We start from the raw sequence: 22,449 nt of genomic DNA, 5'->3' as shown, positions 1-22,449 counted from the left end.
CGTTATTGGACCGCACTTTTTTAATGGACATCTTACAGGTGAAATGTATTTAAACTTTTTACAAAACGATTTTAATGTCCTTCTACAAACGTTGCCTGACCATGTTCGATTTGGTTCGTAAGATTTGGTTTCAACATGACGGCGCTCCAGCTCATTATGTTAGAAATTTTTTAAATGAGCATTTTGATGACCGGTGGATAAGGAGAGGTGGGCCGGTCCCTTGGCCTGCAAGGTCCCCAGATTTGATCAAACTGGATTTTTTCTTGTGGGGATATGTGAAGAAAAAGTCTATCAAACAACTCCTACCACAAGTGAAAATATGAAAAATTAAATTCGGGAGATTTTTCAAACAGTCACGCCAATTATGTTGGAAAAGGTTAATGACTCATTCTCAAAAAGGATAAATGTTTGCGTACAAAATTTAGGAGGTCATACTGAACACAATTTATAATAATTGTAATTGATCTTTAAACTTTAAAATTAGTGTAACGATGTACATTGATGCAAAAATATGTAAGTACCTAACTAGTATGTAATATAATTTTGCTGTTTTTTTTAGCAGTTTAGGTGAATAATTGTGTTGGTTAATTTGTCAAGTATGTAATAATAATAATAATAATTGTAGGAAAAGTAATAATTCTAATTCTTCAATAATTTTTTCTAAGCAATCTTGATCAAAACTTAAAAAATACCCGTTTGTTGCAATGTATTTTACAGAAAAGTTAAAATATCTAAAAAAATACTTGGTTTAGCTATAGCACATATTAAATAAAAAATGAAGGTATTTGAGGGACAAACTTAATTAGATAAAAATATACAGGGTGTTCCATGTCCATTTGAAAATTTTGAGATATTGCGTATGTAATTTCAGCAAGTTTGAAGGTTCTTTAAAAACACCCTGTATTAAAAAATTACAAATTATCATAGTCAGCCTAGAGGAGGTACCCTAGACTAACTGTGGTACAAGTTTCATAGGCGCAGAATAAATTTTAAGTTAATTATGATTTTTTAAACGAACCCTCTAAAAGGCAAAAAAAAACATAAACAAATTAATTACGTTGCATCGCCGCACGGAAATTTTAAAAACGTTATACCAAAGTAAAGTACTCTTTTTGCCTCAAATTTTGGTACCATAATATACAGGGCGTACCATTTAAAAAAAAAATTTCGTGATAGTGTGTAGTAACTTTTTCGTGACACACCCAGTATACATAAAAATATTTTTAGTTCGTAGGTTTTTGTCAACCCTACAACTTTGCTGTAGAACTTTTTGCTCTACCTCGTATAGTTAAGGCGCTATCTTTGCCGTACACCTTGTTGGCACACCCTGATGAGATGTTTTAAACAACACCATTAGGCTTTTAGTTAAAATGCAAAATCAAATTCTTCAAATTAAAAATGTACACTCTTATTTAGAAAAATTATTACGCACGTTAACTTTTGCCCATTTACAAAGCCTAGATCTTGAAATTTTAAATACTAAAGAAATACTTGAAATTTGGAAGTATTTAGAAGTTCAATATCCTAAAAATTTATTATGGCCGATAAGACATATTACAGAACTGACATTAATTTGTAAAACTGGATTAATTTTATCCGATGACATGGCAATTCTAGTTATTAAGATCCTCATTTTTGGAACAAAAACATGTAACCTACAAATTGTATACCCTATTCCTTCATCAAATGACACTATTTTAGTGAGCCCTAGTAAGTTCTATTGTAACAATTTATGGTATAAAAAATGTTTAGAGATTAATACGAATTGAATATGTATGGATCCAATTTATAATGGTTGTAATTTGTTAACAGACTGTACATTTGCAAAGATAAACAACAACTATCAAATTCACACGTTAACCTATAATAAAGATCTATTATTTTGTACAAAATCCCCTGAAACTATTTTTGAAAATTGTTTTCAGTTTGTTATATATAATTTAACGGGATGTTCACATATTCAAAGCCAATGTAATGTAATAATAGGTCAGCATAAGTATTCATTACAATCGAATAATTTGAGCATTAAAAATGTTGAAATTGAAAATTCCGTTTTAGATTTAAATGTTCATTTAAATTTACAACTTAAGCGTTTAATGTATCCTGAAAAAATCCAGGAAGATCTTAGGGAACCAATTGTATTTAAAGACTCTGTTCCAGAAAAAAGCCATGTAATTAGCACTTCTGTTTTATTCCTAATCCTTGTAATAGTTATTATAGTTATAACTTATTTGTGGCAAAGAAAACATAAGGTGATTCCTCTGAAGACCCTCCAGGACATTATTAACGACGACGTTGAAGAATCTTAAGGGAGGAGGAGTTATGTGCATGAACCGATTTCAATAAGTGTGCATATAAGCATTTATTCGTAGAATAAGCAGAATAGGCATTTATTCTTTTACATTGTTTCTAGGTGGTTTTTAGATTTTATAAGATTAGTTCTAGCATAGAATTTGAACGATAATGTTATAATTATTAAGTTTAGTTAAAAAAAACTTTTTTTAAAAAGCATACTGCTGGTTTGAGTTTATAATTCGCGATCGAATTCGAATCTTAACCACTTAACCACAAGAGAATCTCTCTGCTTCCGGTTAAGTTGACAGATGACAAATAGGAGAATTTTTATTTCCATTAAATCTTTTAGTTTTTTAATTAATTATGAGATAAAAAAATCTCTTAGCCTGTTGTGTCATCAGTTAATAGAGGACAGGCAAAGAACTGAATTTATGATGCAACAACCCTGGTTAGGATAAAAAATCTACTGGAATGGCTGAGTTGTCAGCTAAGAGATGACGGAGTAGTTAATTTTAATTTCCGTTAAAGATTTAGATTTTTTCTTAAAAAAATATGACACAAAAACACCATTTAGTGGTAAGTTGACAACTGCTAGTTAATAGATAAGTAACTGGATTTTTGACGTAATAGCTCTGATAAGATTCTACTGGTGCGGTTAAGTTTAGAGCTGGACATTTAATAACAAACAGGTTAATTTTAACTAAATCTTTATATATTATTAATTAATTATGGCATAGAAAAATACTTATGGGTAATTCGACAGTTGACAGATGACAAAGAAGGAGCAGATTTTTTATGTAATAACCCTGATCAGGATAAAGAATTTACTGGAATGACTGAGTTGACAGCTAACCCTTTACAGATAACACACAAGTTAAGTTTGTATAATTATTATTTGTATATTAATTTTTTATAATTATTGATAGGATAGAAACCAGCTTAATGTTAAATTATTTTCCATTTAAGTTATAAATAAAAATTAATACGAGGTGTTGCTACGAGGATTCAATAATAACATTATCAGATACACAAACAAAAAAAATTCAATTTATTTGTTATTGGTCAAACAATAAATCTTTAACATTTGAACTATTGGCGAAACCCTCCTTAAAATGCTTATTAAAAAGCAAAAATATTTTTTTACTTGATAACAGAGTAATTATCGCCTAAGAAAACAACAATTCGCCGCATATATAAACTGCCCCAGATACCTCAGTAAGTCATCAGTTTCCACCGAATCGTAGAAACGAAAAAGTGCCAACATGAAATTGATCGTTTGTTTGGCCTTAGTGGCTTTTGCGGCGGCTGTACCCGTCCAAAAACCCATAATCATCAAGCCTGACCACGTGGAAATCATCAAGGATATCCCTTCTGCAGGAGTGCACTTCAAGTTCCAGTACAACCCCACTGAGCAGGACAGATTCAACTATCAACCCTACGGACAAGAAGGTAACGTCTACCAAATCGCTCAGTATATAACCTACTTGTTCCACCAATCCCAAAAGCTTGGTTACACCCCCCTGCAGTTCGCCAAATATTTAACTGAACAAGACTATCCAGAGTATGTGGTCAAATTCTTGGTCGAGGAGTACGAAAACGGACTGTCCAAGCCTTATTTCCAGGCACCATACGAACTTTTCCACTACTACACTACCCAAGAGTTCACTCCAGAATTCCAGAAATACCTCTTGAAAAACATCGAACATGTCTACGAACAACTCCAAGGATCTTATCCCTATCATGAGCAAGAATTCTCGGGAGTACCAAAACCCATTATCGAATACTTTAACCAACAAGGTTTCACTTCTCAACAAGCCGAACTGATTTACCAACAGCTTGTGCAAATGGAAAAGTATGCTCAAAATGCCATGCAATTCTTTGTTAGTGGTCAGATGTCACCACAAGCTTACCCATACATCTATCAGCAACTGGAGCAGGGCATGGAGGCCATCCAGGAAGCCCTCCGTATCTACCAAATTTACGGAAACAAGCAACAAATGTACGTGCCATACTATGCTGCCCAATACTACATTGAACATGTCCATCAAGCTTACCAATACTTCCAAAATGTCTACAACTACATTCAGCAACAAAACCTAATGGCTCAACTCCCCAAATACTTCATTGACCAAGTACAAGTGGTTTACTTTGCTGCCCAAAAAGCTTATCAACTAAAATTCCAACAAGAGGGCTTCATGACTTCACAATATTACCCCGCTGATTACTACTACAAGCAAGTTCTTCAATACATCCAGATGGCACAGAAATACATTCAAACCCAAGGTGCTTTCCCGGAATCTGCTTACATCTCTGAACAACTCAATCGGGCGTTCTTTGCCTATCGTTTAGCTTACCAATACTACCAGCAACGCTACATGGTGCAACCAATTGTGCAATACGCTCAACAACAGATGCAACAAGCTTACCAATACTTGAACTTGGCTTACTTGGCGGCCCAAAAGGTTGGACAAGAGTACTTGGTACAAGAACTGCAGCAGGCAATGAAATATGCTCAGCAAATGCAAATTTTTAGCTCAGGATACCAGTACCAATACACCTCAATCCACCAGTTTACTCAGCAGATTTTAGACGAATTCAGACAATACGTGGCACAAGGAGTGGTACCGCAAGAGTATGCCTACTACATCATCCAGCAGCTCGAGTATATTTTGAAATACACTTACAACGTCGAATACCCCAGCCAGTACGTCGTCCAACAAGTCTACCAGTACTACCAAAACATCTTCAGGTATATTCAAGAAGGCAAACTTCCAGAATTCATTTCTAAGTACTTTTTCGACAAATTCCAATATGTATTCCAACTTCTGAAAAGATTTGAGTACCAATATGGACCATACAGTCAACAATATCAGGAATACATGAAAACCCCGGCTCAGTACAATTTCTTCAAGGGTGAACAGTACCAGTATTACCCTTACCAGTATGCACCATACGAGTCATACACCAAGACCCCATTTGAATACTACAAAAGTGCGAACTACCCTTACCAGTATGGACCATACAGCCAACAGTACGAGCCCTACACCAAGACTCCATTTGAGTACTACAAAGGAGAAAGCTACCCTTACCAGTACCAATATGGGCAGCAATACATGAAGACTCCATTTGGATACTACCAAGGCCAGAGCTACCCTTACCAATACCAATATGGCTTCCCATACAACATGAATGAGTTGAGCTTTCCTTCTGGTAAGCAGACAGAAGTTTCTGAAAAGAAAACTCGATTGTCTAGGCATTAGTTAAAAATTTATTTATTTTTTAGCTGCTTAAAGAACTATATGGACCAAACGGACTCTTGGAACGAAGACCTACTATTCAGCTGAATTCTTAAATTTAAGACTGATAATTTGTATGCTTAGCAACAGAGTCTAAATAAATATTTATTTTGAATTTAATATATTTTATTTTATTTTACTGGGGCTAAGAGGGGTAGACTACAGAAAGGCTGCTATGAGGGCTAAAAAAGATGTTCTCAAGTCTGTTTTCTTTCACGTCATTCAGTAACTAGATATCAACGTTGAAAACTTAAACATTCACCTCTAGAAATCCCTAAGGTATATGCGAATCACGTCCAATTAAGTTATGCATTGGCTATTTAAAAGGCAGGAAACTGGGAGGGTTTCTGGCCCATTGAATAGTTAGTAGTAGAACTGTTTGTTTAAAGAAAAATTGTAACTTAATTATCTGGATTAATTAGTTAGTTTATTCATGTCATTCAAATTAAAATATTTTTACAATTTTCCACAGTTCAGTGATAAATTTTTTTAACGTTTCAGCATTCATTTTAATATTTTTTTATTATTTCACTTCAATTGAATTTTTTAACTATCTTGGTTAATTAATTAATCTAATAATAAAATTCAAATTTAAGTGCTGTAAAATTCCTGGCAGCTGGGCCATAGATTTCTTGGCATTTAAGGCATTTTAATTAAAATTGTATCTTAACTAGCTCGATTAATTAGTTAACTTAATATTGATATTTAAATTAGAAGTACTTTACAACATTTTAATTAAAACTACACTTTGATGGCCTGGACTAATAAATTAATTTATTAATGAAGTTTAAATTAAATTAATTTATAATTCTAGGCGGCTTAATTAATATTGTACCTCAACTGCCTCGACTAATTATTTAACTTATTATTGATATTTAAAATCTTACAATTCCAGACAAATAAATCATAAATTTTTAATTAAAACTGTACCTGGAGTGCCTCGACTAATTAATTAATTTATAAAACAAAAATAAGAATATTATTAAGTGTTTGGGGGGCTCCTTTTGGAAAGGAAAAAAAAATAGGTATTGAAGGACCAGCGTGAACTTCACACGCAAAGGAAAATAAGAAAAAGAAAACAATTACAAATTTACGGCGTCAATAACGACTTACCTGACACTCGATGAATTGGTATACTGTAGAACTGTAGATTAGATGATTGGCCGGCCAGTTTTCTCAACACACACGCTATTCTATGTTTCGATGCGTATCGTACGATGGTACCGATCAAAAAGCCCGTCTCTCGCGGGAGGAAGCGTGCACCTGTCCAAGCCATCATTGACGCATGCACGCGGATATGGATTGTTATTGGTCAATTAAAATAATCAATACTTCTAACAAAATTGGCGGTGCATTCAAATACCCTTTAAATTTGCCAATTCCAAACATTCCGCCCACCAAAAAATACAATTTTTTCTCTTAGGCAACTTAAAAGGTCAAGTGTGTAATCACACCTGATAAGGATTTCCATAGCAAAACTCCTCAATAAACAACAAAATAAAAATGGTTAGCTAATTCAAATTATAATTTCATCCATTGGTAGAACAACACACAACCGAGAAAATAATGAAAAAAAGGAAAAAAAAAGGAAATAATAAAATAAACAAAGAATGGTCTCAAACTTATTGAGATGGCAAAGGACAAACCTTTATTAGGGGTCGGTCCAATAGTCCTTTCGTTGTACGAATTTGCACAACTCTGGGAACGTTATCGGGACTGGAGTAAATCCTTTCCAGCCTACCAATAAGCCAATTAAGAGGGGGTTGGTTATTGTCTTTGATTACGACAAGAGAGCCAACTTTTGGACAACGGTCAGGGAGAGTCCATTTATTGCGTTGTTGCAATCGATTTAGGTATTCCAAAGACCAACGTTTCCAGAAGCATTGGTGCAATTGCTGAATCAATTGCCAACGTTTCAGTCGATGAAAAGGGATATCGATTAGTGCCTCATCAGGAGGGGCGGTAAGAGCTTCCATGGTCAGGAAATGACCAGGAGTCAGACACTCTAAATCATTGGGCTTGGAACTCATCTCACAGAGTGGTCTGGAATTCAAAATGGCTTCACATTGCGCCAAAACAGTGGACATTTCCTCAAAGGATAATACTTGTTGACCTATCACTCTCGCAAGATGCGCTTTAACCGATTTAACACCTGCCTCCCACAGGCCTCCGAAGTGTGGTGCGGAAGGCGGATTAAAGTGCCATTGAGTATGCAACGTTTCCGCCGAACCCTGCAGATAGGACAAAAGCATTCGGGAAGCACCTACAAAATTGGTGCCTTGGTCACTGTACATATCAGAGCATCTGCCACGGCGTGAAACAAAGCGTCTAAATGCCGCTAAAAAGCATTCAGAGGACAAATCGGACGCTACTTCTAGGTGTAGGGCTTTGGTAACCATGCACACAAACAGACATATATAGCCCTTTTGGCTTTGAACACCTCTACGCCTAGACATGGTAAGTGGTATGGGGCCCATATAATCCACTCCACACTGTGAAAATGGTTTAACTTGGGAAATACGAACTTTGGGTATATCACTCATGAAGGGGGAAAACGGAATTGGTTTCACTCTATGACATCTAAAACATTGGGATAGGACAGAATTTACGGCTCTACCAATAGATAAGATCCAAAATTGCTGTCTTAAAAGATATTGTAAAAGACGTGGACCAGGATGGCCATGATCTTTATGAAACATTTCAATAATTAACGAGGTCAATCGATGATCTCTAGGAAGAAGCATGGGATGCTTGGCATCAAATGGTAAATCAGAATGGTGCAGACGTCCGCCCACCCTGACGACTCCATGGGAGTCCAAAAACGGGGCAAGTTTTCTAAAGGGTTTAGGGGTAGTTTTATTGGTTTTTAGGCATTTAATTTCCTCAACAAAGACTTTGTCTTGGACAGATTTAACAATGATACAAGTAGCTTGATATATCTCATCAGCACTTAAACTTTGGGATAAGGGAAGTGATCTTTTCTTTAGACCTTTATCCCGGAACATGCAATATGCTACGATGTGTTGAACAGTTTTTAAGGAAGAAAACCGCTCAAGCAGCCTAATTACAACACATGAATTTTCTGGTATGGTTAAATTACAAGTAACTTTGCGTTCTTCTTGAAGCGCAATCGGATTATCCTTTGGATCGAACTCTAAAGGGGTTGGCCAGAGTTCGTGAGACAACTTTAACCATGGGGGGCCATTGAACCATAACGGATGGTCAAGCAATTGCTTGGGCAACAAACTACGAGAAAGGCAATCAGCAGGGTTTCCTACACCACTGATGTGAAACCACCTATTGGGAGGAATTCTATCTTGGATCTGCTGAACACGATTGGCTACAAAAGTCTTAAGCCGGGAAGGATGACTTTTAATCCAATACAAGGCTACACTGGAGTCAGACCAAGCACAGATTCTGTCAAATTTAATAGGAGAATTGGTAATCACAAAATGCATCAAATTGGAAAGAAGCAAGGCTGCATATGTCTCCAATCGGGGAACGGATAGAACCTTTAAAGGACACACCTTACTTTTTGCGCATAGTAAATTTACATGTATGTTACCTTTAGAATCAATTTGTCTCATGTATAAGACACCACCATAGGCCAACAAAGATGCATCACAATAACCATGTAATTCAGTGCAAACAGCATCAGAAATAGTTACGTGACGTGGAATCGCAAATGAGGATAATAAAGGAAGTTGGGAGACATACACTTGCCATTGGTTAACGACATCTGAAGTAGGAACTTCATTCCATCCAACGTCTTGAATCCAAAGACGCTGAATAAGGCACTTGGCAACTAATACAACTGGAGCTACAAACCCTAATGGATCATAAATCTTGGCTATTTCGGACAAGATAACTCTTTTCGTGCACTCACGCGCGATTGGTTTTACTGAATAGGAAAATACATCTAACACTGGGTTCCACTGTAACCCCAGAATTTTTAAGGTACAATTGGCATTGTCATTAAAGGAGATATTGTGTTGATGTGATTCAGGCACTAGGGATAACAACTCCTTACAATTAGAGGTCCACTTTCGAAGCTCAAACCCACCGCAAAAGAGTAAATCTGTTAATTGCTTCTGAAGTTCTAAGATTCCTTTAACTGAATGACCAAGACCAATTATATCATCCACGTAAGTTGACTTTAAAAGAATGTCATGAGCAAGGGGGAATTCTTTTCCATAATCCTTGGCTAATTGGTGTAAGGTTCGGATTGCCAAATATGGACTACAATTTAGACCATAAGTGACAGTACACAAGGTATATTCTTGAATAGGGTTTGAAGGATCAAACCTCCATAAAATCTTTTGGTATTTTAAATCTTGTTCATGGATGCCGATCATTCTATACATTTGGCGAATATCGGTGCTAAACACAATGGGGAAAAATCTAAAGGTTAACAAAATGGTAACAATATCGTTTTGGAGTTTTGGACCTGGCAATAAAACATCATTTAAGCTAAGGTTATTAGAGCCTTTTGAGGATCCGTCAAATACAACTCTAATTTTAGTAGTTCCACTGTTATCTTTGACAACACAATGGTGAGGAAAATAATATGAAAGATTGTCAGCGGAAGTACAGGGTATCATGTGGTTTTGATCCAAATAATCTTGCATAAAATCGTTATACAAGCTTCGAAGACTTGGATTTCTAATCAATCTGTTCTCCAACAAATTGAAACGTCTCAAGGCTTGATGTCTGGTATCACCCAAGTCAATGTCTGGTTGCTTAAAGGGAAGACGCACTACATAGCGTCCATCAGGTTTTTGAGAACAAGTGGAAACAAAGAAATCTTCACATTTTTGTTCCTCAGGACTCAAGAGAACCTTATCTGGAACATCCTCAAGCTCCCAAAATTTATGCAAATTGATATCAAGAGGACTTTCAACTGGGATGGTACTTGGCACATAGGTACACAATGACACAAATTCATTAGTGGGAGTATTATTGCCACCTATTAAAATCCATCCAAATATGGTTTTAATAGCACATGGACTACCATTGATACTTTTCCTAAAACCTGGGAGAATAATCTCGGAAAACAAAGGAACACCTAGGAGCAAATCTATACCATGGGGTACAGCAAAATTCTTGTCGGCTAATTCAAGACCTCTCAAATGTTTCCACTTGGAGGGATTAATTGGAAAGGTTGGGGTATTTTTACAAATGGAATGCACAACAATTGCTTCAAATTCCAAACATGGGCCAGTTGTGGACAAAACCTTTAGCTTAACCGTACCTAATGACGAAGCTGTAGACATATTGTTTATGCCTTGAATAGGAATTTGGCTAGGTGTAATGGGTAGAGCAAGTTGCTGTACACAAGATAAGGTCACAAAATTAGCCACACCAGCACAGTCAAGCATAGCACGACAAGGAAACAAATCTTGAGAAATATTGTACACTATTTTACATGTTTTGTTTAAAAATCTAGTTAAATCTCCATATCTGGGAATGGGTTTATCACTGCATTCAATTTCAAATCGGGTTTTTAAGGAAGGGTCAATTTTTTGCAATAGCAAATTTAATTTGGTAAAATCCCACAAATCAATTCCTTGCAAGGAATTTAAAGCCTCCATATTTTGGGAAAAGGTAGTGATAAGTCTTCTCAGATCACCGGCAGAGTGAGTTTTGGCTGGAGGTGCATTATATATAGCTAGCCAATAGTCAGTTGCTAGGGCTCTCTTATTCTCAAAACGCTCAATTAAAGCATTAAAAGCCACAGGATAATTAGCTTCCGTTAAGGCAATGTTTCTAATAAGCTCAGCTGCTTCGCCTTGCATAGCCATTTGGAGATGTTGGAATCTTTGTATATCAGAAAGGGATCTTTTCTCGTGGACAAGGGTTCGAAATAGATCATAAAAGGCAGGCCAGTCTCTTCTGTTCCCAGAAAAGACAGGGACTTTTATTCTAGGTAGGTCAAGATCATGATCATCACTTGGCAATTCACTAAAGGAGTGATTGTTGCTTTTGCAGCCACTTTTTGGTACAACATCTACTGGAGGGAGTAACTCTCGAAGCAAGGAATAAACAACATATTTCATTTCATCAAAGGTATTTCCAAGAGAATGTTGCTCATCCTGTTTGTCATCATCAGAGCAAGCTAAAATGTCTAAATGCAAAGTCTCAAAAGAAGAACAAATACTAGGGAAATCCTCAGCGCGGGCTCTCAGTAAATTCAACTTGGAAGGATGGTTTTGACACTCAATAGCCAAATTATATATGGCTTCTAAGCGTTTAATATAGGACTGACGCTTCTTTATTAATTTAGCTGCTACTGGCTGATTTGTAGACATGATGGTAACTAAGAATGGTAAATACTAAATAAAATCTCCACAATATGGAATTAATGGAAATTGGTATCCAGACAAATCGTTAGGTTTGTGTATATAACACTGGTATAGACAACGCCGGAATAACGTTGAATATCACAAAGAAATGAAGCACTAATAATTTAACGTTCCACAATAAACGTTAATGGAATGGGGTATCCAAACAAATCGGAAGATTTGTGGATAAATCACTGGTATAAACAACGCCGGAATAACGTTGAATCACAAAAGGGTATATTGGTCGGTAAAAATGAACTTTATCAATCAAAGAGTTAAAGTTCAAATTTCTATTGGGCAAAATCACAAAGGTAGACAATCAAAAATTGGGTTAGGTAAACAATAACAAAACATTGACGCTATGTCTTGTCACCTGTCACAACAATGGGTTAAAAACTGACTGGTTATCGGTTATTGCAACCGCACATTACTCGGACAAATGGAAATCGACACCAGTGTCATGGGAATGCTACTTGGTCAAGCGTTGCTATAAAAAATGGTAAACAAATGTTTTTTTTAACGGAAATATCTGCGTCTTGCTATGGACTTCAAACCAAGGTTGCGATTAAACACTTTTGGATAGTTAAATAGACTGTAAATTTTAAGGACGATTCGATTTATTTGGCTCGCAAGGATCAAATGTTTGGGGGGCTCCTTTTGGAAAGGAAAAAAAATAGGTATTGAAGGACCAGCGTGAACTTCACACGCAAAGGAAAATAAGAAAAAGAAAACAATTATAAATTTACGGCGTCAATAACGACTTACCTGACACTCGATGAATTGGTATACTGTAGAACTGTAGATTAGATGATTGGCCGGCCAGTTTTCTCAACACACACGCTATTCTATGTTTCGATGCGTATCGTACGATGGTACCGATCAAAAAGCCCGTCTCTCGCGGGAGGAAGCGTGCACCTGTCCAAGCCATCATTGACGCATGCACGCGGATATGGATTGTTATTGGTCAATTAAAATAATCAATACTTCTAACAAAATTGGCGGTGCATTCAAATACCCTTTAAATTTGCCAATTCCAAACAATAAGAAAATATACAAGCTTAATAATGTCAAAAAACAAAGAATTGAATAAAAGCATAGAAATGTTAATAATTAAAACCAGGTTTTCAGGGCCGTAATGTTGGATTTTATTTTTTTTTTCACATAAACTCGAATTGATGGACTAACTTTGGTTCTACCAACGAAATGTTGCCTAAAAGGAGTTTCTTGACGTTTGTTGGTAGTGAAAATATTTCTAAATATGTTTTCCTTCCCTTTACTAAATTACCATCTAAAAATCAACATTACAAACTAGAATATGCACTCAACAATATACATACATTTAACAACAATGTATAAAATAGGCAACTAAAATGCAATCATTGTATCTTATACATTGGCTATTGAAATGTCAGAATGGAAGATTTCTAGCCAGTTGGCCCTGAAGATGGTACAAAGTAATGCTCAAACGTTGGCTTTAAACTTTCATGCGATACAAATATCGACATTAAAAACTTGAAAATTCACTCTTAAGAATTTCTTAAGTAATGCGAGTCACGTCCAATTATTTTATGCATTAGCTATTTAAAAGGGAAATGGTTATTTATTATAAAAATTTGGAAGGCTTATGCTCAGTTGGCCCTGAACATAATACAAATTAGTGCCGAAACATTAATTTTTAATTATGTTTTTCAGATTTTCGAACTTAAAATCGTTGGAATATCCTTGATTTTAAGGCTGAAATATCAACATTAAAAACTTGACTCACCTAAAGAATATTTTTCAAGTTTCGTCCAATTAAGTTATGCATTAATTTAATTAAATATGACCAAAGGGCTTTAGTTCTGGTAGCCATCAAGGCCCATGTATTGTAAAATTTGATGACTTTAGATTTTTTAAAATTAAATATGGCATAAAAAATGACTTGAGTGATAGGTTAACAGTTCACAAATGATTGACAAGGAATTGGATTTTTGAAGTGACAACCAAGGCCAAGATAAAGAACATATCCGAGTAGTTAAATTGACAGATAAATTAATTTTAGTTTCCGATAATTGTTGAATGATAGCACAAAGAATATTTTGTGATAAATTGACAGTTGACAGATAAGCAAATGGATTTTTTGTGTAAAAACCGTCATCAGGATGAAGAATTTACTCGAGGGACTGATTTGAGAGATGACAGACAAGTTAATTTAAATTTATATATTTAGATTTGATATTTTTAATGTAGCATAAAAAATAGTGGTAAATACTGACAGTTGACAGATGACAGTCAAGGATTTAGATGTTTGATGTAACAACTCAGGGCTGGAATTCTAAAATCACGACTCGATCTCGATACGATCACGACTCAGTCGTGACGAGCAGGGTGATTCTAAATTTCAATCGTCGGCAATTCGTCTTATTGGATTTGATTTAGATTTGTTGGTAAATATTTGTTTTATTTTCCTTAATATTTGACAAATGGAAACGTCAGCTGTCTTTTCTATTAATAAGCACTCTAAGAATTTTCATTTTTTTTGTTGATTTTTTCGCCTCCGTGTTTTTTTATTTAAATATATGCACTCGAGAGCCGCGGCTCAGAACCCTGTTTGGTTAGCTGGATAGAGGTCATGCTCTTGAAACGTCATGTATCTGCCCAGCTCAACAACGAGATTGTCGAAACGTTGGCGGCTAGGGGCTGCCCGCAGGGAGGAGTATTGTCCCCTACCTTGTGGTGCCTTGTGGTCAACAGCCTGATAAATCTTTTAAACAACGCTGTTCGCCAATGTTCTCTCCTTGTTTCAGGTGTTGAACGTATCCTTTTAAATTTACCATTCGAACCAAAACAGTAGATTTCTTCTGCGTAGATAATGTCTTGGCTGGAAAAATTCCTTGACCATATAGTTTGCAGTTTTCCATGGGCTCAATCAAAACAGTTTCTCCCTCTTTTCCTCCAGTTGTAGCATTAACCACCACCTCTGAATTTCCTGGTTTAGTAAAATCTTGAATAAAACGACTCTGGTATTTACTTTATCTTCATATAGGTGGTGCATAAAAATCTCTTCATTTCTCGTCGTCAATATCCGGTTATATACATCCATTTTAAACTGCTGAGCATTCATAACATCTAATCCTAATATGACATCATCCATGATTTCTGCCACTAGTACTGGCTGTTGGAATGTTGTTAAGCCAATGGTGACTGTAGCTTCATGCAATCGAAGAATCGGGATCCTTTTTCCATTTGCAGACTCGAGAATTAAATTGGGTGGTGCTGAAAGCCTACAGTGTGCTACGATGTTCGGCTTCACAATAGTATGACTTGATCCTGTATCCACTACCATCTCACATTCATGGTCGCATATTTTTTCCAGTACCACCAAGCTTTCTCCAGGATGTGGCAGCCGGTTTAGTCTTATACGTGGGGCTTGGTAGCACCCAGCCAGCTTGAAGTTGAGGTTTTCCTGGTTCCTTGGATCTCTTAAAGGCTTGGAGCATTGACGTTTAAGGTGCCCCTCCTCATTGCAATTCCAGCATTGCAATGGTATTTTAGGTTTCCTCGCTAATAATGATTCAATCTTCTTTAGGCGGTCCTTAAGATCACTTTCCGAAGTTTTGATTTGTCTTATTCATGTCTGCCTTCTAGTTGCTTGAAAAGCTGCCTCATACTCTATTCCATGGGCCAAAGCTTCTGATATACTTTTATGATGAGCCATCCTTAGAGCGTGGTTAGTATCTGGATCTCGAACTCCGTCAATAAAACAATTTATAGAAATTTGTTCTCGGAACTCTGTTGGGACTGAAGGGTAAGCCAGATTTACTAATCGAGCAACATCGGCCTCAAACTGTTGGAGTCCTTCCTCGGGTTGTTGTCTTTTAGATTTCAATTGAGCTTGGTACACTTGTTGTAGATGAGCTTCACCGTCACTCTCATCTCTAAGGTACGCACCAGTACGTCGAAATTGAGCTGATCCTCAGAGGGCACCATTCTTAATATTTCTGTAGCTTTTCCTCTAAGGCTTAGCTTAAGATTGATTGCCTTTTCTTCGTTATCCCAGCGATTGCCCCTAGCAGCGGATTGATTCAAATAGGTACTCCATGCTTCTTTGTCGTCGAATTTTGGTGGCTTTACTTTCATCATTGTTTGCATTCCAGGATCGGGATGAAGAGGAGTCCGTTTTACTTTCATCTCTAGTTCTTGGATCTTTTTTTGTACTTGCCCCAATTCTTCTTCTACCGTTGCTTCCAAGTTAGTCATTAATTGTTTCTGATTCTTCTCCAGATCCTCTTTAAAATGTAAAACTCGTTCCTCTTGTTTTCTGTCTCATTCCTCCTGCTCCTTTTTAAGATTATCTTTTAAATTAAGTAAGTCATCTTTCATGGTCCTTATCAGGTCTTCATTTTTCTTCTTCAGGTCAGATTTAATTGTCTTTAGTAAATCTTCCTGTTTCTTGTCTCGCTCTTCTTGTTCTTCCCTCTGTTTGCGGTCTCGTTCTTCTTGTTTTTCCTTCTGTTTACGGTCTCGTTCTTCTTGTTTACGGTGTCGTTATATATAGCAGCTCCATCAATTTCTTGGTCTCCATCTTGACCTGACTTCTTGTTAAAGGCATCCACTAAAATGAGCTTCCAAATATCCCACTTCTGATACCAATTGTAACGAAATTCGGGAACACACTTTTATTATCAACGTCAAAAACACTAACCTAACTCGCCTTGACTATCGTTTAATTGTTTCCAAGGTAAAAACTGACTAAACATATAAAACTAAATGAATTGTCACGAAGCGCGTCCTTTTTAAAACCCGAAGGAACAGTTTCGAAATATTTAGAATTATCTTCATTGTTTTTGCCCAAAGAGACCAATAATTTTAGATGAATACTGACAGTCAAAGCAAGCAAGTATACACATTCTAGAAAATTAGAACTACAGGGATTTACAATAATATAACCTAAATAACCTAAATTGGGGCCAAAATAGGGCTCTCGAACAAGATGAACTACTTAAAAACTGAACACTAAAACTAAACACTAGATAAAAATAATAAACCAAACGTAAGTAGATCCTAAAGAAACCCTACGAATCAACTTTAACTACAGAATACTAATAAAATTGTACAAAAACTAAGAGAATAATTAACGTATTTACATTTTCATAATAATATAGACTTTTCTTTTATTGTTGATATTTAAAATTGAATTTGCATTTAATTAAGGAGTGATGTGGTTTCTAAATAATATGTTAAATTACTACCTACAGCCATGCAGCTTTTTCTAATTTTTTATTTTTTTTAGATAAATAAACTGTTAAGGAAAGAATCCCTATACACGATCTCTCTGTTATCGAGCAATGATGAAACAAGCACATCACACAGCCAATATTTTATTTTTGGTGATAGCCTGTTTTTGTATTGATGTAGACTTTTTAATCTGGCATAAGCTGCGTTAATTTTGCCATTAATATGCTGTAAAAGTTAAATTTCAGACAATTAGCACTTCTAAACTGTTTTTCTCAATAACAAGGGGTATAGCTTCAGTCGTCACCCCTTATAGTTATTTCGAACGTATCCATAACTTCAGTAATTAATCGATTTTTATTATTTTTTACAAACATCACAAAAGACTTTAACGCATTCAGTTTTAAATTATGGTTTTCAGCGAATTAAGCAAATTTTTCTAAATCACTGTTAATTTTATTTTAAGCTATGGGCAAGCGTGGTATGTCAAAAGACAGATACATCTGAGAGTCATCTGTGTATTGTTGCAGATTAAAATATTGTAGACAGTCCTCCATATCGGCCACATAAATAGACGAAAGTAATGGTCCCAATATAGAATCCTGTGGGACACACTGTAGTTAAAGGAAAAAAATGCAAATATTCTAGACCTGAATCTTTTCTTACTGGAACACTGTGACAGGAATCTTTAAGATAAGATTTAAAAAATGTAATAGTATTTCATGAAAACCCAGAGTACTGTAATTTAGGTAGTAGTAATTTTTAATCTATGGTATCAAAGGCTTTAGTAAAGTAGTTAATTAATAAACTTCAAATTAAATTATTTTAAAATTCCAAGCCGTTGAGCCATAGACTTTTTGACATTTAAGGTACTTTAATTAATTACCTTACTATTAACACAGAATTAAGAAAAAAAAACAGAAATAAAAAATATAAATATAATAAACCAGAAATTTTAAAATAAAACTCTACCCCGACTGCCTGGAATAAATAATTATTTTATAGAATTTTTTTATAAAAAATACACAAGCCAAGCAATATCAAATAACAAACAGTTGCTCGCAAAATAGAAATGGTAAAAATCAAAGGCAGTTTTTTAGGGTCAAAATATTGGCTTTTATTTACTATTCTCACTTGAACTTGGATTTTTAAGATTTTTTTGGAACATAGAATTTATGAAGTAACTTTTACTTTATGCAGTGGCTATTTAAAAGAGAAATTACTATTTTATAAGAAAATTTGGAATGTTCTGCTCAGCCCAGAAGATCGTACAAATTAGTGCCGAAGCATTGACTTTTAATTGTGCTTTTTACATTAGGTTTGATTTTCAAATTTAAAATCGGTGGAATATGTTTGATTCGACCAGTGAAATATTAACATTAAGAACTTCACTCTAGAAGTAGTAAAGAATATGCAAGTTATCTCCAATTAAGTTACGGCTAGCAGAATTTAATTAAATATGACCAAAGGGCCATAGATCTGGTGGCCATTAAGACCGTAGTAATGTAAAATTTGATGACTTCGGATTTATTTAAATTAAATATGGCTAAAAAAGTTGTAATGATCAGTTGAAAGTGGACGTACGAGTTTAATTTAATTTCCATTAAATCTTTAGATTTTTCACTAATTAAAATGATATTTAGGGCTCAGTTGACAATTGATATAAAAAAAACTTAATTTTTGATGTAACAATTTTCGTTAGAATAAAATGTCTACTGGATTGGTTATATTGACAGCTGATAATTAACAGATAACATGCAAGTTAATGTCTAGATTTTTCTTTAACAAATAATGGCATAAGAAGCTACTTATTTAGCTATTTTCTATTTAAATCATAAACTAAAGTCACATTAATACGACGCGTTTCTACGTGGATTCAACAATAACGTTATCATACACATAAACAACCAGAAAATTATATTCGTTTGGTACTGGGTAAATAATAAGTATTTAACATTTGAACTGTTGGCGAATCCTTAAGATACTTATTAAAAAGTATATTTTTTTTTACTTGATAAAACCGAAATTATCTCCGATAAAAACAACAATTTGCGGTATATAAACTGCCTTTGATACCTTAGCAAATCACCAGTTTCCACCGAATCGTAGAAACGAAAAAGTACCAACATGAAATTGATGTTTATTTGTTTGGCCCTAGTGGCATTTACGGCGGCAATACCCGTCGAAAAAACCTTAATAATTAAGCCTGACCACGTGGAAATCATCAAGGATATCCCTTCTGCAGGAGTGCACTTCAAGTTCCAGTACAACCCCACTGAGCAGGGCAGATTCAACTATCAACCCTACGGACAAGAAGGTAACGTCTACCAAATCGCTCAGTATATAACCTACTTGTTCCACCAATCCCAAAAGCTTGGTTACACCCCCCTGCAGTTCGCCAAATATTTAACTGAACAAGACTATCCAGAGTATGTGGTCAAATACTTGGTCGAGGAGTACGAAAACGGACTGTCCAAGCCTTATTTCCAGGCACCTTACGATCTTTTCCACTACTACACCACCCAAGAGTTCACTCCAGAATTCCAGAAATACCTCTTGAAAAACATCGAACATGTCTACGAACAACTCCAAGGATCTTATCCCTATTATGAGCAAGAATTCTCGGGAGTACCAAAACCCATTATCGAATACGCCAAATACTTTAACCAACAAGGTTTCACTTCTCAACAAGCCGAACTGATTTACCAACAGCTCGTGCAAATGGAAAAGTATGCTCAAAATGCCATGCAATTCTTTGTTAGTGCTCAGATGTCACCACAAGCTTACCCATACATTTATCAGCAACTGGAGCAGGGCATGGAGGCCATCCAGGAGGCCCTCCGTATCTACCAAATTTATGGAAACAAGCAACAAATGTACGTGCCATACTATGCTGCCCAATACTACATTGAACATGTCCACCAAGCTTACCAATACTTCCAGAATGTCTACAACTACATTCAGCAACAAAACTTGATGGCTCAACTCCCCAAATATTTTGTTGACCAAGTGCAAATGGTTTACTTTGCTGCCCAAAAAGCTTACCAACTAAAATTCCAACAAGAGGGCTTCATGACTTCACAATATTACCCCGCTGATTACTACTACAAGCAAGTTCTTCAGTACATCCAGATGGCACAGAAACATATTGAACCCCAAGGTGCTTTCCCAGAATCTACTTACATCTCTGAACAACTCAATCGGGCGTTCTTTGCCTATCGTTTAGCTTACCAGTACTACCAGCAACGCTACATGGTGCAACCAATTGTGCAATACACTCAACAACAGATGCAACAAGCTTACCAACACTTGAACTTGGCTTACTTGGCGGCCCAAAAGGTTGGACAAGAGTACTTGGTACAAAAACTGCAGCAGGCAATGAAATATGCTCAGCAAATGCAAATGTTAAGTTCAGGATACCAGTACCAATACACCTCAATCCACCAGTTGACTCAGCAGATTTTAGATGAATTCAGACAATACGTGGCACAAGGAATGGTACCGCAGGAGTATGCCTACTACATCATCCAGCAGCTCGAGTATATTTTAAAATACACTTACAACGTCGAACACCCCAGCCAGTACGTCGTCCAACAAGTCTACCAGTACTACCAAAACATCTTCAGATACATCCAAGAGGGCAAACTTCCAGAATTTATTTCCAAGTACTTTTTCGACAAACTCCAATATGTATTCCAACTTCTAAATGGGTTTGAGTACCAATATGGACCATACAGTCAACAATATCAGGAATACATGAAAACCCCGGCTCAGTACAATTTCTTCAAGGGTGAACAGTACCAGTATTACCCTTACCAATATGCACCATTCGAGTCATATACCAAGACCCCATTTGAATACTATAAAAGTGCGAACTACCCTTACCAGTATGGACCATACAGCCAACAGTACGAGCCCTACACCAAAACCCCATTTGAGTACTACAAAGGGGAAAGCTACCCTTACCAGTACCAATATGGGCAGCAATATATGAAGACTCCATTTGCATACTATCAAGGCCAGAGCTACCCTCACCAGTACCAATATGACTTTCCATATAACATGAACGAGTTCAGCTTTCCTTCTGGTAAGCAGACTGAAGTTTCTGAATATAAAAACTCGATTGTCTAAGCATTAGTTAAAACTTTGTTTGTTTTTTAGCTGCTTAAAGAACTGCATTGACCAAGTGGACTCTTAGGACGAAGATCCTCTACTATTTAGCTGGATGTTCAAATTTAAGACTGATAATTTGTATGTTTAACAACGGAGTCTAAATAAAAAATTATTTTAAAATTAATATATTGGATTTCATTTTAGCGAGTTTAAAAGAAGGGCTGAAAGGCCTAAAATGAGATTCCAGATGTTCCCAAGTATGTTTTTCTTCACGTCACTTAATATCTAGGTCGAAAACCTAAATGTCACTCCTAGGAATTCCTAAAGTATATGTTAGTCATATCCGTACATTAAAGTACCTAAAGTACCTAAGCTAATTATTTAATTGATTACAAAAGTTGAAATTAAATGATTTTATAATGCCAGGCAGTTCAAAACATGGAAATGATGAAATAATTTTAATTCAACCACGAAAACATTGCCTCCAAGGAGTTTATTGATTATTAAAATTCTCAAGTAATTTCTCATCCGATCACTTAATTATCATCCTAATATCAACATTTAAATCTTCACACAGCTAAAGAATAATGTAAATCTCAACGTCCAATTAAGTTATGGATAGCAGAACACGATGTAATCAAATAAAACCAAAAAGTTTTGGGTCTGGTAGCCATTAAAGTCCGAGTTTTGTAAAATTTGATAAGAAAACTCCCAAGAAGTCTTGCAGTAATTTGAAAATATATGAATAAATTATTTACTGGTATTTTTGAAATGCAGTGAGTATAACTCACAAGGGAACAGTTGTGAACTCACACCAACAATAAAAATTTGATTGTTAATGTCATGACTAGTGAGATTCTTCTGGATACTTCTTTGAGCAGTCTAGATGGTACTTTTTTGAATTATGATCATCAAAAGTTCCAGATTATTAGCTTCTATTCATAGAATAAGTCAAGTTCATCTCATTGGAAGATACATATGACGATATTATTGATTATGATATTATTGATTGGTGTCATTCTACCCATAAATTCCAAATATTGTAAATCTAGAAACATATGCGAAAATATGAAAATATTTTTCAACATTCTTTGCCAAGTGCATATGATACAAGAAGCCTAGAACCAGTTTCTCAAGATCATCAAAAGTTTGAGAATCAAGACTATTTGCATGAATTTAGGACGTCAATA

General features: G+C 35.6%; 2 protein-coding genes and 1 long non-coding RNA gene across 5 annotated transcripts in view; 1 reads left to right on the top strand and 2 right to left on the bottom strand.

The window, feature by feature from the left end:
• The window catches only part of LOC126746908 (aldo-keto reductase family 1 member B1-like), a 62,705-nt gene that overhangs the window by 22,684 nt on the left and 17,572 nt on the right, over positions 1-22,449 (bottom strand). The window lies entirely within an intron of this gene.
• On the top strand, positions 3,509-21,443 carry LOC126746901 (uncharacterized). 3 transcript variants are annotated; one of them, XM_050455313.1, is made up of 3 exons: positions 3,509-4,852; positions 20,581-21,233; positions 21,308-21,443. In XM_050455313.1, the coding sequence occupies exons 1-3, from the start codon at positions 3,558-3,560 to the stop codon at positions 21,313-21,315; spliced, it is 1,956 nt and encodes a 651-aa protein (XP_050311270.1). In that variant the 5' UTR covers positions 3,509-3,557; the 3' UTR covers positions 21,316-21,443. The 3 variants fall into 3 exon arrangements, with proteins under 3 accessions (XP_050311270.1, XP_050311269.1, XP_050311268.1); XM_050455312.1 differs by lacking the exon at positions 20,581-21,233 and having other exon boundaries at positions 3,511-5,505; XM_050455311.1 differs by lacking the exons at positions 20,581-21,233; positions 21,308-21,443 and adding an exon at positions 5,579-5,711 and having other exon boundaries at positions 3,511-5,505.
• On the bottom strand, positions 3,774-20,536 carry LOC126746912 (uncharacterized). The gene is made up of 2 exons (XR_007664023.1): positions 19,700-20,536; positions 3,774-3,980 (listed from the first exon to the last, which is right to left on the bottom strand). It is a non-coding gene; the product is annotated as an uncharacterized LOC126746912 (long non-coding RNA).

The sequence above is a fragment of the Anthonomus grandis genome, chromosome 18, assembly GCF_022605725.1.
Source record: "Anthonomus grandis grandis chromosome 18, icAntGran1.3, whole genome shotgun sequence".
Lineage (NCBI taxonomy): Eukaryota > Metazoa > Arthropoda > Insecta > Coleoptera > Curculionidae > Anthonomus > Anthonomus grandis.
The sequence above is the reverse complement of the archived record's forward strand: the minus strand, read 5'-3'. Positions and strand labels throughout refer to the sequence as shown.

What these genes read in the sequence shown, in the direction of transcription:
- LOC126746901 (XM_050455313.1), top strand. Translation starts at nt 3,558, where the DNA reads ATGAAATTGATCGTTTGTTTGGCCTTAGTGGCTTTTGCGGCGGCTGTA. An exon ending in GGATACCAGTACCAATACAC is followed by an intron (nt 4,853 to 20,580) that starts CTCAATCCACCA and finishes GTACCAATACAC; the next exon opens with CTCAATCCACCAGTTGACTC.